Here is an 18,067-nt window from a genome sequence, read left to right on the forward strand (position 1 = left end):
TCCCTTCGACAACCAGCGCCCTAAACAGCGCCCTCAATGCAAGCGGCCACAGCAGAATCGTTCAGCTAATCAGTCATCGACTAAGCAGCAAATTTGACTTTGTCGAGGACGCAAGCCTTTAATCAACACGGAAAATCATCATCTTTTTCACCATCACCTACGTTCTTTCTATCACCGGTGGTCTGCAATCACCACGGACAGATGGGTACTAGAAGTAGTTCGGTCCGGCCTCTCCATCCCTTTTCTCTCTATTCCCCCTACCACTCCCCCTCCCCCGTCCCTTTTCAGGGACCCCTCTCACGAGAAACTGTTGAAGCAGGAAGTTCAACGCTTGCTCGCCATCGGAGCAATAGAGGGCATCCCCAAACAGTTCTGGGGAAGGGGGTTTTACTCCCGATATTTTCTCACCCCAAAGAAGTCGGGAGGTTGGAGACCCATTCTAGACCTTCGAAAGCTGAACCAGTATCTTCGAAGGCTCCGTTTCAAGATGGTAACCTTATCAACCATCATTCCGTCGTTGAACAAAAAGGATTGGTTTGCAGTCCTCGATTTGCAGGACGCCTACTTCCACGTAGAGATTCACGTGGCGCACAGACGTTTTCTTCGTTTCCAGTTGGGGAGCGAGCATTATCAGTACAGGGTCCTACCATTTGGTCTAGCATGTGCTCCGAGAGTTTTCACCAAGACATTAGCGGTGGTCGCAGCCCATTTACGCAGACTGGGGGTGACAATATTTCCTTACTTAGACGATTGTCTCCTCAGGGGTGCAACGTATATGGAAACATGTCACATGGTCCGGACAGTATCCAACGAATTTGCTGCTCTGGGCCTCCTCATAAACTCAAAGAAGTCTTCGTTAGTTCCTTCCCAGAGCCTGATGTTCATAGGTGCGCGACTCGATTCAACTGCAGCGCGAGCATACTTACCACTAGAACGTTTTACGGCAATCAAAGAGCTGGTACACACCGTGGTGCATGCTCCAACAATTCCCACACGTGTTTGTCTGCAGCTGTTGGGACACATGGCCGCCGCAACCATTGTAGTGCGCAACGCAAGGTTACGTTTTCGTTGCCTCCAGCATTGGTTAGCTACGGTTTACATTCCGTCAAAGCACTCTGTCCACAGGCCAGTAGTGGTGCCACGGTATGTCCGGGATTCCCTCCAGTGGTGGATCAACCCGGCCAATCTTCTCACGGGCGTTCCATTTCATCGACCACAACCCTCAACACAAATCACTACAGATGCCTCCCTTACAGGTTGGGGAGCTCACATGGGCAACCTTACGGTTCAGGGACGTTGGTCGACACAAGAGATGCTACTGCATATCAATGTGCTCGAATTAAGAGCGGTACGACATGCTTGCAAACATTTCCAAGCCCACATTCAGAATACAACGACCAGGATTTTAACGGACAATATGGTGACTATGTTTTATATCAACAAACAAGGGGGTGCCCGATCCCGTTCTCTTTGCGCAGAGAGCACTTGTCTATGGAATTGGTGTATCGCCAACAACACCGTTCTCACAGCATCCTACCTTCCTGGCATCGACAATTTAATAGCAGACTCTCTCAGCAGACGTTTTCCTCAAGACCACGAATGGGAGGTATGTACGGACGTACTGACTCGTATCTTCGATCGATCTGGATTTCCAACAATAGATTTGTTCACGACAGAACTCAATTCGAAATGTCCCGCTTATTGCTCGAGAGCCGGAATAGGACGCCACTCCCTGGGAGATGCCTTTCTTCTCCACTGGGGCACATCGCTACTATACACCTTTCCCCCGGTAGTGTTAATTCCCAGGGTTCTGGAAAAGATCAACATGGACGAAGCCCGGGTGATCCTTCTAGCACCGTCATGGGCTCGTCAGCCCTAGTTCTCAATGCTCCACCAGATGTCAGTGAGAGCGCCATATGCTCTGCCTCCTCTTCCGAATCTGTTGACCCAGGACAACGGAGCCCTCAGGCACCCGAGACCCGAAGTTCTACACCTCACTGCATGGATGCTTGCTGGTTCACCGACTTCGAACAATCATGTTCTCGGCGAGTCAAGGAGGTGTTGATGCACAGTCGAAAGGAGTCCACATGAACCGCTTATGCGGCTAAGTGGTCGAAGTTCCAAGCATGGTGTACGGACAACAATGTGGACTCTCGTTTTGCAACCCTACCCTGTATATTAGAATACCTCCTGCAGTTACATGACAAGGGCCTGGCTCTTGCATCTCTACGAGTGCACTTGGCAGCAATTAATGCCTTCCACCACAGGGATGGCGATTTTTCCTTGTTCGCGCACCCTACTACAAAAAGATTTCTGAAGGGGCTCTCGAACCTTCACCCCCCGCGAAGGCCTCCTCCTCCCTTATGGAATTTGGATTTAGTCCTTCAAACTCTGACTCGTCCCCCTTTCGAGCCCCTAGCTACAGTGTCATTGCACCTACTTACTATCAAACTAGTATTCCTCCTAGCCATTACGTTGGCTCGCAGGGTGAGTGAGATAGCAGCTCTTATGGCCTCACCGCCCTATACAGTTTTTTCGAAGGAATCGGTGACACAGAGCCCATCCGGCGTTTATTCCAAAGGTTTCCTCTGAGTTCCACATAAACGAGCCGGTGGTTTTACCATGTTTCTTCCCGAAACCCCACTCCTCATCATAAGTGGCACAGCTGCATACGCTGGATGTGAGGAGATCCTTAGCGTTTTACATTGACAGAACACGGGATTTTAGGAAAACAGACCGTTTACTACTATCATTAGCACGTCAGTCAAAAGGGCAACCTCTAACTTCTCGGCATATCTCGAAACTAATAGTTTCATGTATATCCATGTGCCATTCATTACGGGGGAAGCCTCTCCCTTCTCTTCCAAAAGCTCATTCAACTAGGGCAGTTGCTACTACTACAGCCTTCCTCAGTGGAGTGTCCTTTCGTGACATTTGCAGAGCGGCAACATGGTCGTCTAATGTGACTTTTATGAAGCACTACGCTATAGTCGATCAGTTTGCTTCAGATGTTTCTGTGGCTACGGGAGTTCTACACCGTGCTGGTAGTCTTGATTCCGGAGCGCCCTGATTCTGTTCCGTGTACTGCTCTGGAGTCACCTAGAGTGGAGGACCCACGGGGCCACTCGAAGAAGAAAAAGAAGTTACTCACCCTGTGAAGTAACGATTGTTCTTTGAGATGTGCCCCGTGGGTGCTCCACTACCCGCCCGTCCTCCCCGCTCCGGAGTTTTTCTCTCTTAATTTGTCTTTCACATGAGCGGGTGAGAGGAACTGACGGTTGCCGGCTCACGCGCGGCTAATCAAAGACGCGAACGCTACCCTGCTGAACCACGCATGCGCGAGCCGGCGGGGCACGGCTATGAAAAGTCTCCAAGCCGCGGCGCCGGGACGGGACCCGACACCTAGAGTGGAGCACCCACGGGGCACATCTCAAAGAACAATCGTTACTTCACAGGATGAGTAACTTCTTTTTTGCAACTCATTTCTCCCTGTGCAAATAAAATGACAATAAGACCTCTCTGACTCAAGAGATAACTCATAATGGGTGCAGGACAGATGAGGGAGAAAGAGAAGGTGAGACAGAAAGCCAATATGAAAGACATCAGGCAGAATGTGAAGAAGCCGAGGTAGAACATGGGTGGTCCTGTCCTAAGACACATGACAAAGATCGGGTATCCTTATAATGTAATGGAAAGTAGAAATGATGATAAGAACAAGAGCATCAAGGATAAAGCTGGAGAGATGGAGTGGATGTCTGTGGAAAACCTTACTGGTCATAGCATATCCATCTGAGCATCCTTTTCTGCTGCACCATGACCAAGGGCTGCCTTGCAATGAGCAACATACGAATTTGAGGATGATTATGTGAAAAGGTCAACAGGCAATTCAGAGTCCCTCCCCTGCATTCACAGAACAACATGGAAACAACCTGAAAACAGGGCGGCGAAAAGGAAAAATGACATCTAGTATGTGGTGGTGTCTGCTTTTATTGCTGGCATTAAATTATGAAAATCTTATTTGGGCCCATTCCTTTGTCATATTCCATCAAAATTGTAGAATACAGTCTTCTGCGCAGTATTCTTTGATATCCTCCTCCTGGTTCAATACAGAATAATCTGCTGCAAACCCCTATGACAGCATAATAAAAAAACATGTCTTGATTTTTGGCAACTTACACAACACTCTTGTGAAATTTCAGATCATTTTAATGGATAAGAGGGAAACAGTCTCCTAAATCCTTTCTGGTATAGTCCTTTGTTTCCGTATTTTCTCAAATAAAATGTATTATTTTCTATTGCACCAGGCAGCCTAGGTGAAGTCATTATGCAACTCTTTCCAATTGGTTTTATTCTGAATCTTCTGGGTGTTTACCTAAGCTGTGGATGGTTTATCTTATCTGTGGGTTTGAAGTAGATTTTTGTAAATGGCTTTGTTTCCACATTATGTTCCACTTCTGTCCTAAAGACAGGGCAAAATTGTTCTTGAAAGTTGCAGGGAAAAAGCAATAGCTCTTGTTTTTCTACTGTGAATGAAGCAATAGTCTCATGAAATAGAACATATAGGCTGTGTCTACACTGGCAAGTTATTCTGGAAAATTAGCCGTTTTTCCGGAAAAACTTGCCAGCTGTCTACACTGGCCGCTTGAATTTCCGGAAAAACACTGATGATCTAATGTAAAATCATCAGTGCTTTTCCGGAAAAACTATGCTGCTCCCGTTTGGGCAAAAGTCTTTTTCCGGAAAACTGTTCCGGAAAAGGGCCAGTGTAGACAACACAGTAGTGTTTTCCGCAAAAAAGCTCCGATCGCGAAAATGACGATCAGGGCTTTTTTGTGGAAAAGCGCGTCTAGATTGGCCACGGACGCTTTTGCGGAAAAAGTGCTTTTGTGGAAAAGCGTCCTGCCAATCTAGACACGCTTTTCTGAAAATGCTTTTAACGGAAAAATTTTCCGTTAAAAGCATTTCCACAAAATCATGCCAGTGTAGACGTAGCCTATATACATAAATTAAATAGTGGAGCCAACCTCATGCTTAATCTATATGACTTGGGGGAGAGAGGGCAAATATGACTCCATGTCATCTTTACACTTCCTCTAAACCAGTGGTCACCAACCAGTAGACTGGGATCTACTGGTCGATCTGGGAGCCTGTGACAGGTGATCCTGACTGGTTTGGCCAAGAGACTATCATCAAGGGCAGGCACTTCAGCTGCCCCTCCCCACACTGCTGCGCTTCTCCTGCCCTTTGCCTTGGAGCTGTCCCCTCAGGAGCCTCCTGCTTGCTGTGCAGGGGAGTGAGAGGAGGGTGCTGATGTTAGGATACAGAATGGGAGAGGGAGCACCTTATCTCCACAGAGCAGAGAGGGGGCACAACAGGGCTTAGGATGGAGTTTGCTGGCTGCTTTTGGAACTGGTGCAGGGCCAGGGCAGGGGTGAGCCTGCCTTAGCCCCACTGTACCAACCCCAAGTAGCCACCTGAGGTAAGCAGGGCCCAGCTGGAGACCACATCCCAAATCCTACCCCAGTCACGAACCCTCCTCCTGCACCCCAAGGCCCTGCCCTTGCCCCAAGCACCCCTGCAGCCAATCACCCTCCCAAAGCCTGCACCTAAAACCCCCCTCTGGCACCTCAATGGCCTGCCCCAAGCTCAGCTCAGAGCCCCCCCTCACGCTCCAAATGACTTAATCCAAGACCAGAGCCTGCACCCCAACCCTCTGCCCCAGCTTGGTGATAGCGAAGAAGGATGGAGGAGGGAGTGAGCAGGGCAAAGGCCTCAGAGAAGGGGTACAAAGGAGGCGGGGCAAGAGCATTTGGGTGTGAGGTAGATCTCGGATTGCACTTCAATTCAAAAAGTGATCTTGTGCTTAAAAAGGTTGAAGATCACTGCTCTAAACTCACAGCATCTGGGGGCAAAACGAGCCCACAGGGCCAGTTGGAGAAACAGCTGGACTTTTATAACTTCTGCTGGCTAGAATAGTCCTCTGGGCTTTATACCACCCCAGAATTTACAGGCGGAATCTGCTGAGAATTCTTGTAAGGTCCTTTGCACTTGGTGCCACAGACTTGGAAAATCACTACCTCACTTGGATGCCATGAGGCTGAATTAATTGATGATTGTAAAATGCTTTAAAAGCCTTGGATAGAAAGTGCTACATTATTGAAAAAGACTAAGGGCCAGCTCTCCGCTGTGTTTAAGTTCTGCCTGCATGCAGCAAAATGCAGGGCCAGCCTGAAGCTGGTGATCACTCTGTAATCTTGAGCTGTATTCCTGGGTGCAAGTGTGTCATGGAATCTTCCTTAGTTAGACATTCTCCGTGTCCTACCTCAGAATGCTTCTGTAGTGGGCAGAGCCACCTCATCAGCCTTCTTCTGGCAGAGAGTTTCGTTCTACTAGGGGAACTCTTAATGGGGCATTTTCAGTCCTTCAAGTCTCCTTTGCACCATGTAGGTGTAAGCAGTGCAAAGTAGACTGAGCAAACTGAAGAATTTGGCCCTATTCCTCCATGATAGTTGTAACTTCTGCTTTTTCAGTTCTGGAATTCCCTACTCATAAAAAATAAACATGAGTTTATGGTTATCGACAGAGATCTTTAACCTGGAGGGACGGTGACCTTCCCTACTGTCCCCTGGGCTGCAGTTAACTCTGGTGGTTCCTCCAGCATTTGTATTTTCATTCAGGGACTGAACCCTAAGCCTAGTGAAGTCAGTAGAAAGACCCCACTGGCATCAACAGACCTTAGAATAGAGAATTGGGAAGGGGTAACTTTTTCTCTGGCTTTTCTTCATTTTCTTCTCCTACCCCACCCTGCTAGTAGTAACAGCAGTAGCTTCTTCTTCCAATTCTGTCTTTGAAACTCTGTTCTTATAAGTCAAACACCTTCTCTCCCATTCCAGGACCTCTACAGAGCCTAGACTTTCAGCGTTGCCAAATTGTATACTGAGTTGGAGAGATGGGCAAATAAACACAAAAGAAGGAGGGGGGCTGTGACGTCGTGGGGATGGTATTCACTCTGGTTGTTTTGTTATACAATGCGTGATTCCTACTGTTCTGCGCTGCTCTGTAGTGACTGTGTGTGTGTGTGTGTGTGTGCGCGTGTGTGTCTGGTGCCCAATGGGGGGTGGGATCTTTTTTGAGGACTCCTGTGGGAAGGCAGGTAGGGAATGTCCCTGGCCTTATGTCACCTGATCCGAGGGGAAATGCAACCAATGATAGTCAGATGATACCTTAGGCAGGACAAAGGAGAGGTGGGGCAGCCTGGAGAGCTGTGACCAGTTGCTGGGGAGCGGGATTTAGTTTTCGGCTGCCGTGCGGAGAATGGACAGGACTGTACTGAATGCTCCTGGTTCCTGTCACAAGAAGTCCGTGCTACGCTGTGTCCCTGTCCATGAATAAGCCTTCCGTTCTACTTGCTGGCTGAGAGTCACATCTGGCTATGGATGGGGGTGCAGGGCACGGTGACTCCCCCATGCTCCGTGACAGTGGCCAAACTAATTATCACTTGCAAACTAATCCTGAATGAGAACTCAAACATCCAGAGGTGAAAGACTCTGCATCAATTCCCTGGCTGTAAAGAAGACATGAAGAAACCAGACCTTTCACAGAGCAGGGAAGAGGAAGGAGGGTCCTTTTTGAACTGTAACAGCAGACAGGAACTCCAGATCGATCAGGCTCCTTGAGCAAAAATTACACACACCTAAACATATACATTTTGGAACCTTTAGTGGAAGGAAACTTCCACCACTGCTACCTGTCTTGTATCTGTAACTGAAGGAAACAAAAGACAGGATTATGCAGCACTTTAAAGGCTAACAGGATGGTTTATTAGGTGAGTTCTCTAATGTGGCAGTTTTCATGAGCACTACAATACACTTATTTTAACAATCAAACAATACAGAAATCGCAGATAGGATTTACTATAACTACCTTCTGGTATGTAAAAAACTTGACCAGCTTTATCAGAGTTCTGCTAAATTGAAGATCTGTGTTCCACAATGACATTCAATGCTGAAAACATGTGATTTGGATCATGGCCCAGTTCAACCGTATCCCAAAATACAAAAGATTTCCAACAGCCATTTGCTATAGGTGGTAAAATATCCTATTGTTAGTTACTAGAAATCAGGTTCTTGAGTGGATTTTTGACTGAAGCAGGATTGGGGTATGAAAACTATGACATGCCCAGCTACCAACACCAGCTTTAATTTGGAAAAATATACCACAGCAGGGCATCTATTTCTTTTTTATTTTTATTAATAAAACAATGGGCCAAACCCCCTCAATAATATGCAACAGATTATATATCATCTCTTAGCTTCAACAATTAGACAGTATACAAACCTCAATGGTCTGATCTTTGATTTCTTTTTTAGGTGCATTGTTTTTGTCCGTGTCCAGATGCTGTAGGTGTATGTTGAGGAATCTATCAAAAGAAGGTATCTGCAGGCTAAAAAGGAGCTATACTCAAAGCACATCAGTAGTTATAAGCTCAATACCTTTCGTCACCATGCAATTTTGACAGGTGCCCCGCCCCCTGACGTCACCTACACCTGCCCTCCTCATGACGTCAGGATGACGTCAGGCCCTGACGTCACCTCCACCCGCCCGCCCCCCCGACGTCACCAAGCGCCGCCCCCCCGACGTCACCAGGCGCCGCCCCCCCGACGTCACCAGGCGCCGCCCCCCTCCCCCCAATCGATGAGATTACCTATCCCCGCCCCTTTATACAGAGCGGGGTTTCAAGATGGCGGGGCCGTCATTTTTCCAGGGTTCGGGGGACCTCCTGCGAAAAGAAAAGAAAAGGGAGCTCTCGGGCGGCCCGTCTCGACCCGCGGGGGCCGAAAGAGGGAATGGCCGGAAGCCTTTAATAAAAGCAAAAAATCTTAGTGTACACACAGTAGCAAAAAAGCCCTAGCAGTTCCACACACCCCCACCCCAAATCAGGCAATAATAAAATAATAAAAGGAAAAAGAAAAAGCCCTAGCTGCAAAAAAAGAAAAGGGGAAAAAGCCTATTACACATACACACAGGAACAAAAAAGCCCTAGCAGTTCCACACACACCCACCCCCAATCAGGCAATAATAAAATAATAAAAGGAAAAAAAAAAAAAAAAAAAAAAAGAAAAAGCCCTAGCTGCAGAAAAAGAAAAGGGAAAAAAGCCATATATATATATATATATATACACACACACACACATACACACACACACAAGCAAAAAAGCCCTAACAGTTCCACACATCCACCCCAATCAGGCAAAAATAAATTAATAAAAAAACCTAGCAGCAAAAAAAGAATCTAGCAGTTCCACACACACCCAATCCCCAAGCAGGCAAACAGCAGCAAAAATAAAAGAAAAAAAGAAAAACCCTAACTGCAGAAAAAGAAAAGGGGAAAACCTATTACACACAGTAGCAAAAAAGCCCTCGCAGCTCCACACCCAACCACCCCCAAACAGGCAAACGGCAGCAAAAAAGAAAACCCCTAGCACGCCCCGGCACAATAAGCCCCCCCAAAAAGAACCCCCCCTAAAATACAAAAAGCCCTAGCAGTTCCACACATCCCCCCCCCCAAGCAGGCAAACGGCAGCAAGACAAACCCCCCCAGCACCCCAAAGAAAGAAAAGGGGTAAGAGTTGTCAGGGAAACAAGTCAACGTCACTCACCCAGCTCCCGCAGCAAAAGAAAGAAGCTACAGCTTGTGAGCCTCCTCGCCCCCAGGCGGGCGCATCAGCTGACCGGGAATGACCAATTACAAATGACTACGGTTTGACCAATGAGAGCCCATGTTCGGGTCAGCCAATTAGAGGGCCGGTAGGCTGGTTCACGGGCCAATCAAAACAAACCTTTACCCCCGCCCGGCACACCGACTTTTTTTAAAAATTAAAAAGCTTGTTTTGTACCATCAACCCCGTTTAAAGCGGTTGGTAATTTCCAGGCTGAGGAGAATAAAAGGCGAAGCCGGAACGCGGCTCTAAGCAAAAATAAGAAAGAGAAACACCCAGCGGCGGGTAAAGCCTTAGGCTGAAATGGGGCCGGGACAGCCGGAAGGTAACTCAGCAGCGGTGTAAAACGTTGTTCCTCAAGGACACAACAAAAGTAGGAAAAATAAAATAAACACGCAATTAAAAAAAGTATAAAGTTTACGCCAACGAGCTTTAAAAAAATCGGGGGTAAAGCAGCCCTCAAAAGAAAAAAAGGGGGGAAAGGAATAACCCAGCATAGCTTTCAGCAGCGGTAAAACAAACCCGTCACACAAAACCAAAGCCACATGCGTAACAAAAGTAGGGGAAAGAAAATAAACATGCGCTGAAAAACGACCCGTCACGCAAAAGCAAAAAACAGATGCCCAGCAAAAGGGGGGGGGGGGCTATAAACGGAACGTAACTTTCAGCAAACAAACTTATAAACGCCTTTTTTTTAAAAAAGGACATGAGCAACGGCTGTTTTTGTAACCCCCCCACCTGGTAACAAACAAAATCTTATACCCCCTATCACACACACAAGACACCCCGACTTTTTTTGTAAAAAATTTAGGGGTATAAAAAGAGAAATTTTGGGACCCTTTAGGATGGCTTAAAATTTTGACTATGGAAAGCAACACGATGGTAAGAGCTTTTTAATTTGCGCGGGCGACTACGCTTTGTATGCTTGGGGTTTAAAAGTTAATAACTGCTTCTACTGGGATATATTTTATGCCCGGTGTTGTTAGGACTTAAAAGCTAACAACTGCTTTTTAACAGGAGGACGCCTTTTTACTGGATCTGTCCGAGGCCGCCCTGGCCGCCTTATATTTTGGTAAGTTTGGGGTTTGTTGTGCAAAGTTACAGCGGCCGTCGGTAAAACCTAAGGAGAGGGGGTAGGCTTGTTTTAAAAATGTTACAGGCACGGATTGTAAAAATCAAAGAGCGTTTTTTGTTTGTTTGTTTTATTTAGATTCGGCAGGGGAGCAACCCGGCGCTTTATCTGCTATTCCTGACCAAGAGGCCGTGCGAGGTGGGGTGTGCGGGAAAGAAGGGGAGGGGGGATTACTTTGTGACAGATGGGGCCCCTTTACCGTTCCGCCCCTTTTTTTGGCTTGATTTTTAATGGCTAGTAAAGGGCCGGTGTTAAAGCAGGTTGTTTGTGTGTTGATAGATATCCCCGCGGCCCTTTTAGAAAAAGAAGAAAGGGTGCAGAGATCCCTGAAAAAGACCAAGAAAGCCGCTTTCAACGTAAAGGTCTGCTCGTAGCCCTTTTCAAACACCCCCTTTGTTTTAGAAATTCTCACGTGATCTCCTTTTTTAAAAAGGGGCTGCGCCGTTTTTATTTTAAAACTATCCCCGTAAATTGTTTTCCAGATGCTCAGAGCGTTAGCGGGCGTCACGTCGACGGGGCGTCTTTTTATGGTCCTGTGATAACTCCCATTGTACCCGTCTAGAAAGGCCTGCAACACGTTAACGTACCGAAAGGTGTTACGGGCGGTAAAATACCTCCACATCTTGGATTTCAGAGTCCTGTTAAACCTCTCCACCACCCCGGCCTTCACCTTGTTATTGGTAACAAAGTGGCGCACGCCGTATTGTTTTAGTAAAGTTTTTAAAGCCCGGTTTAAAAACTCTTTTCCTCTATCTGTTTGTAATTTTTGAGGCACGCGGCCTTGTTCAAAGACCGCTTTAAACGCCTTAGCTACTTCGGGCCCCGTTTTGTTTTTTAGCGACGCTGCCCAGGTGTGCTTAGACAAAATGTCTATCGCCGTTAAAATATATTTACGGCCGTCGTTGTGACCGGCGTAGGGGGTCATGTCGACCAAATCCGCTTGCCATTGCGCGTCCACGTTGGACACCACGGTTTTATTTCTTTTAAATTTAATTCTTGCCGGCTTGTGTAAAGCGTCAGCATCTTGGTCCGCGAGCCAGTCGGTGACCTGTTTTTTACTTAAAGCCACGTGCCGCCTTTTAGCGGCTTGATATAGGGGCGTCACACCCCCAAAACTACCAGCTTCCCCGGGAGAATAATACACCGCTTTTAGCCCGGAGGCCATGTCTAAACCCCCGCACCGCCACTCCGCTCGCTTTAATAAGCACACTGGCGTCGGGATGTTTCTCGTGAATACAACGTTTTTCTTTTGCTTTATTAAATACATAAGCCTTCGGCCTACACATCACGCTTTAATCAAAACACAACTTTTTTTTGAACCCCCTCAACCCCGCGACGCAACGCGTAAAAAGTGTCGGGGTTAATTTTGCCGATCCTTCTGCATGCCGAGCGGCCCGCCTTTATCATCACCTTTTTTGACAGGTTTATCAAATAGGTCGTGGGGTCTGCGCTCTCTGCTACCTCCCTGAGCGTTTTAATAACGTGTGCTACCATTTCGGAGGTTACGTTTAGCTTATCCCATTTGTGCCCTTCGGCCATAATAATGTACAAAACCCGCGTGACATCCAACTTAGTAGCGATACGTCTAAGTTGGTAAAACTCCTCCGAGCGGTTCCAAAACAAAATGTTAAAATTAAACGGATTGGGGTATTTTTCCCACACACGGCGCGCAGATTTCAAACATCACCTTTTTCAAACAATGGTAAAACACTTTTACTATCACGGCTTTAACGATATCGTCCATAACCAGCTCTCCCTCGTCCTGGCTGTTTTCTTCGTCGCTTTTTTTTTTTTCTCCTCCGTGCTCACGCAAAAGCAGCAAGTGCATATCACGGCTACCCCCGTCCGAGCCCTGCTCTCGTCATCCTCTGAAGAGGTCAGCTGTTACAAACAAACAAACACACCAAAAATTACATCTTTTTTTTTGCGACCCCCGTTTTACCGTAAAAATAAAGCCTTTTACCTCGATCACCCCATCGTCTGTGTCATACCCCGCGTCGGCTTCCTGTTATTAAACACGAGATTTAACTTTTGTTGTTTAGAGCCGTATTTTATTTCTTTTTAATAAAATAAATTTTGCTTTTACCGTCTCTCGCTCTTCTGCCTCTGCCCCCAAATCCGGGGAGTTTATCGGCCCCTCGGACGGCGGCGGGTAATTTTCCTTATCGCTCACCCCGGCCTCTGGCTCGGGACCCACGGCCCCGTATACTTTTTCTGTTTCCTCGGGACCCATTGCCGTGTCTGCGCTTTCTCCTTCTTTTACAGCAGTCCGTGTTTCGGGGGCCACGTCCTCGTACACGGCGTCGTCTTCTTCTTCCTCGGGGATCATCGCCTCGCGCGTGCTCTCTGCTTTTGGAGTGCTAACCTATAAAAATATAACATTAGTGTCGCGCGACCGCTTTTGTCCGCCTTTTGCTACAAAACCCCTCCCCGCCGAGCCGCTTACCGCTGTTTTCGGCTCTTCGTCCGCCGTAGACGTCCTAGGGTTTTCCTCCGCGCAGCTCTTCTTTTTCACGGGCGTCAAACCGCCCCACATTTTCGGCTCTCTGTCTATAGGAATGTTTATTTGAGCCAACGGCATAGCCTTCAGGGCGCCCCAAAAGCGCTCGGTTTCCTTAACGTCTGCAAAATCCTTTAGGCCGGCCATAGATCTGTTTTGGGGCCCGCCCGTAGGTCCGTGTCGTTTGGTTTTAAAACTAACCCGCTTTTATACACAATAAAAAACACAACTTCTATTGGTCCGGCCTCGAGGGCGGAGATAAAGTTCTATTGGCTCCGCCTAACAGATGGCTAGGCCTCTCCAGCCGCCCTCCGGTCATTCCCTCTTTCGGCCCCCGCGGGTCTCATCGATGGGGGGGGGGGGGCGGCGCTTGGTGATGTCAGGGGGAGGGCGGCGCTTGGTGATATCAGGGGGCGGGCGGGCAGAGGTGACGTTGTCAGGGGGCGGGCGGGCAGAGGTGACATCAGGGCCTGACGTCATCCTGACGTCATGAGGAGGGCGGGTGTAGGTGACGTCAGGGGGCGGAGCACCTGTCAAAATTGCATGGTGACGAAAGGTATCGAGCTTATAACTACTATCATAGCTCTTCTGGGCAGGGACTGTCATTGTTTAGTGGCAGGTATAAAGAGACCCCATTCCACAGGACTCCTCTGAGCACTAGTGCAATACTAATAACACCGTAATAATGACACATGCAGATTTTTCAACATCCTTTTCCTTTCCCCATCATACCTGCAATGCCAGCAAAGAGCATGATTTAAACCTCAATATTTATAGGAACACAAATACAAATCCTTGTTTTGGTATCAAATATACCGTTGGTACCTTAGACCAGAGATCTCCCACTCCCATCCCCTTGGCCAGTCCCTGATGGAGCAATTGTACAATCTGGCTGTGGACTCATAGGGTATGTCTACACTACAGCATTATTTCTAAATAGCTTATTTCAAAATAAGGCGTCTAGACAAAAAATGCATTTCGAAATAGCTTATCGCTATTTTGAAATAGCACGTCCACTGTGCTTCAGACAGTTCTCTAATATTGAGCATGGCCACATGAATCCTGACACCCCAGGCAGCTGCCCGTATGCAGCATGTGAGGACTAAGTGATGAGAATAGAATCCATAAAATGTAGGTGGACTCCCCGAGTTAAAACAGCCCCGTACTGAGTGACCGTAGTACCCGATCCAAACATAAGCCGTTCTGCCTTATCCCAGCTGCAGAAAAAAGGCAGCCAACTCATCACAACCTCAGAAGACCTTTTCGATTAGTGAAAGTGAAAACACAGGTCCAGTTTCTAAATAAAAGAGCCCCACCAGTGCAAAGTGTAATTTATAACAGCTGTGCATGCCATAAGCTTACATGGCTGCAGGCAGAGGTCCACGTCCTCATGCATTAGAGACCACTTGTGCAACACCCCCACGCCAGTCAAATTTACTCCAGGAATGGCTTGAACCATAGTCCATGGGGGAATTTGTAGAGATGAATTTTATTTTAAGGGGTGGGGAGGAGGAAGTGGGGGATACTCATCACTGTAATTAAAGTGCATCATGGGCCACAACCATGGAAAATAAAAATACAATAATCACCTACTGGAATGGGGGGCGTGGTTTGTTTTTCAAAGCAGCAGCCTCTGTGGAGGGATCCAGCCCGGAGAAGGAATCTGAAGGTGGCTCAAAGCCATCAGCAGCTACACGATCAGCACTGTAGCCCTCAACTTAGCTCCCTATTACTGAACGAGTGCACTTACACGGCTTGCTATTTTAGGTCCATTCAGCCAGACTGACGGCTGCTTTTTCATACGAAGAGGAAAGAGTTTTAGGAACCTTTAAACACCATGACATCAGAAGCCACATTTGGCATCAGGCAGAATGACTGGTTTCTGTTTCTCTCAAGCGCTGCTTGTTAATGGCTTGATGAGATGAGCTAGGGTAGTCTCTTGTCCCCTCCCATCGCTCCCCCGCAGCAAGCATACCACAGGGGTGGTGTTAACATTCCTCCTCCTATTAACAGGAAGCAGGGCTGGCTACATGGCAGCTGGGAAGCAGCCTCCCAGCCCAGATGCCTACAGCATGCTTAAATCCATGTGGATGTTGTGGCTCGGGGGCAGCTAAGGCCATTTGGCCCATCCCACCTCATGGGGCTGGGCATATGGCAACATTGCAATAGCCCCCACTGCTGTTGGGGACACTGCAGCTCGAGCTTTATAAGTACAAATCCTCTACCTGGGTCCTCTACTCCCTCCCAGCTGCAGTGTCAACCTACCCTTTGCTATCATGTGGAATGCAAGGACTAGAGAGCACTGGGGCCACCATTAAAGTCAATGGCAACAGTGTCCCTGAAAATAAAGGCTTCTTGAAGGACCTTCATCATCCCACTCAGATTCTGCAATGAAGGGAGCTGTTACGGCAAGAGCCGAAATGAGGGAAGTGAGACTTGCCTGCCCCTTCAACACTGGAAGAGCTCAGTAATCTCCCCTCTAAAGAGAGATTGGTGGTTTAATCAGTCCAAGTTTTGCCACTGCTCTAAGCTCCCTGGTCCTAACTAATTGGCACCCTTGGGCGACTGCCTAGCTTGCCCGTAGGGTTGCCAGATGGTTAAAAAAAGGGGGAGGTGTCAGGGAGTAGCCAGGGAAACTTGGTGGTAGGATTCGGGAGGTTGGGCCGAAATGCAGTTGTGGCCTACACCAAAGACCAGCTCTGTCGGCCGTCCCTTGAAGAGGGCAGCCCCGGCTGACCACCCGGCTTGCCTGCCCCTAAGATCAAGACCCAACTGGCTGCAGCCAATTTTGAACAGCTGGGCTACGTCTACACTGGCATGATTTTACGGAAATGCTTTTAATGGAAAAGTTTTCCGTTAAAAGCATTTTCGGAAAAGCGCGTCTAGATTGGCACGGACGCTTTTCCGCAAAAGTGCTTTTTGCGGAAAAGCGTCCGTGCCAATCTAGATGTGGTTGTGCGCAAAAGAGCCCCGATCGCCCTGTGCAGTCTACACTGGCCCTCTTGCGCGAATGATTTGCGCAAGAGGGCTTTTGCCTGAACGGGAGCAGCACAGTATTTCCGCAAGAACACTGATGATCTTACATGAGATCGTCAGTGTTCTTGTGGAAATTCAAGCAGCCAGTGTAGACAGCTGGCAAGTTTTTCCCGCAAAAGCAGCTGATTTTCCAGAAAAACTTGCCAGTCTAGACACAGCCCTGGAATGTTGCACTAATCTGGTGCATTTGCTCAAGAAGGTATTATTGCAGGTTGTGCCATGGATAGGATGGTCTTAGACCTCAGAATGCTTTATACTAGGGATGTAAGTGACTAGTCAACTATCTGATAAGCATAAGCTTATGGATAGTCAACTAGTCGCTCCCCCCCCATCTTGCTGCCTCTATCAGAAGCAGCAAGGGCAGTGGAGAGCAGGAGCCAGTTCTGGGGAGAGCGGGCTTAAAAGCCATTTCCCTCAGCCCCGTCTCCGCAGGTAGTAGGGGAAGCGGAGGGGTAGCTGATTCCCAGCTGATGCCCAGCCCCAGACACTGCATCTCTGCCAGCTCTTAATACATTTAGGAGGCAGAGCCGCAGTGGGGTTAATTCCTGGGGCCAGGAGCTAACCCCGCTGTGGCTCTGCACTCTCCCCTGCTTATCAACTAGTCGATTCTTTGATTTGACTAAATTTAACATCCCTACTTTATACCACCTCACAAGGTCCAATTGGGGGATCCAATGTGACTGACCCAGCCTGAGGAACAAAGAGAGTCAAGTCAGTGCTGCATGATCCATTCTTCTAGCATTAGTCACTTATACCCTGGTCTACACTAACAAGTTATTTCGTAACAAGTGGTGCATCCACACTACGAACCCTGTTAATGTGACATAATGGGACGGTTATTTCAAAGTCTGTATTCCTGCTTTCCTTGAGGAATAAAACTTACTTTAAAATTATTTATTTTATTTCGATAGTTATTTCGATATAGCAGCAGTGTGAATGCTCTGCTGCTGCTGCTGCTGCTATTTCAAAATAACTACTCCAGAGAGTAACGCAAAGTAATTACTCCCCGATGATTCCTGGGTCTCTAAATTGAGGTAGTGCATCCACAGTAATGGAACCTGCCTCTGATTAATTTCAAGGCTTCCCCACCACCCACCAGTGGGGATATGCTCTTTGATTTTGCTATTTTATTTCAAAATAAATAAATGCAACTTGTTTCATAGTGGAGACGTGCCCTATCACCTCAGCATTGTGCTTCTTAATTCCTAATCTCAGTTTTCAACAATAAAGTGAAGTTGGATTTGAGGAATGTGGGTTACTGTCATCCACTTTAGTTCCAGAATGAGGGACCCTTGAGATTGTGTCCTGCTGTAAACCTGAGGAATGAACATACCTGGGCTGTGTCTAGACTGGCCAGTTTCCCAGAAAATCAGCCGCTTTTCTGGAAAAAGCTTGCCAGCTTTCTACACTGGCCACTTGAATTTCCGCAAAAGCACTGACTTCCTACTGTAAGAAATCAGTGCTTTTTGCAGAAATACTATGCTGCTCCCGTTCGGGCAAAAATTTCTTTTGTGCAAAAAAGGGCCAGTGTAGACAGCTGAGATTTGTTTTGCGCAAAAAAGCCCCAGTCACGAAAATGGCGATCGGGCCTTTTTTGCGGAAAAGCGCATCTAGATTGGCACGGACGCTTTTCCGCAAAAGCGCATTGTTATAACGCAAACTCTGCGCCAATCTAGACGC

At 47.6% G+C, this 18,067-nt stretch overlaps 1 protein-coding gene and 2 long non-coding RNA genes across 5 annotated transcripts; 1 reads left to right on the forward strand and 2 right to left on the reverse strand.

The window, feature by feature from the left end:
* Nucleotides 1–3,969: 3,969 nt before the first annotated feature.
* On the reverse strand, nucleotides 3,970–8,652 carry LOC149523449 (uncharacterized). 2 transcript variants are annotated; one of them, XR_016347020.1, is made up of 2 exons: nucleotides 8,338–8,652; nucleotides 3,970–7,764 (listed from the first exon to the last, which is right to left on the reverse strand). It is a non-coding gene; the product is annotated as an uncharacterized LOC149523449 (long non-coding RNA). The 2 variants fall into 2 exon arrangements; XR_016347019.1 differs by having other exon boundaries at nucleotides 3,970–8,079.
* A 1,053-nt stretch (nucleotides 8,653–9,705) lies between these two features.
* Nucleotides 9,706–12,097, forward strand: LOC149523450 (uncharacterized). 2 transcript variants are annotated; one of them, XR_016347018.1, is made up of 5 exons: nucleotides 9,706–10,044; nucleotides 10,737–10,791; nucleotides 10,930–10,989; nucleotides 11,131–11,213; nucleotides 11,334–12,097. It is a non-coding gene; the product is annotated as an uncharacterized LOC149523450 (long non-coding RNA). The 2 variants fall into 2 exon arrangements; XR_016347017.1 differs by lacking the exon at nucleotides 9,706–10,044 and adding an exon at nucleotides 10,055–10,601.
* Nucleotides 12,098–12,570: 473 nt separating this feature from the next.
* Nucleotides 12,571–13,270, reverse strand: LOC149523451 (uncharacterized). Its single transcript, XM_089769644.1, has 3 exons — nucleotides 12,938–13,270; nucleotides 12,815–12,856; nucleotides 12,571–12,732 (listed from the first exon to the last, which is right to left on the reverse strand). Exons 1-3 carry the CDS (start codon nucleotides 13,178–13,180, stop codon nucleotides 12,571–12,573), a joined length of 447 nt encoding a protein of 148 aa, XP_089625770.1. The 5' UTR covers nucleotides 13,181–13,270.
* Between the last annotated feature and the right edge of the window lie 4,797 nt (nucleotides 13,271–18,067).

Source organism: Pelodiscus sinensis, chromosome 17 (genome assembly GCF_052426305.1).
Source record: "Pelodiscus sinensis isolate ZL-2025 chromosome 17, ASM5242630v1, whole genome shotgun sequence".
NCBI lineage: Eukaryota > Metazoa > Chordata > Testudines > Trionychidae > Pelodiscus > Pelodiscus sinensis.

What these genes read in the sequence shown, in the direction of transcription:
- LOC149523451 (XM_089769644.1), bottom strand. Translation starts at nt 13,180, where the DNA reads ATGATCCCCGAGGAAGAAGAAGACGACGCCGTGTACGAGGACGTGGCC. An exon ending in AGGCAGAAGAGCGAGAGACG is followed by an intron (nt 12,857 to 12,937) that starts GTAAAAGCAAAA and finishes GTTTAATAACAG; the next exon opens with GAAGCCGACGCGGGGTATGA. An exon ending in CAGACGATGGGGTGATCGAG is followed by an intron (nt 12,733 to 12,814) that starts GTAAAAGGCTTT and finishes TGTTTGTAACAG; the next exon opens with CTGACCTCTTCAGAGGATGA.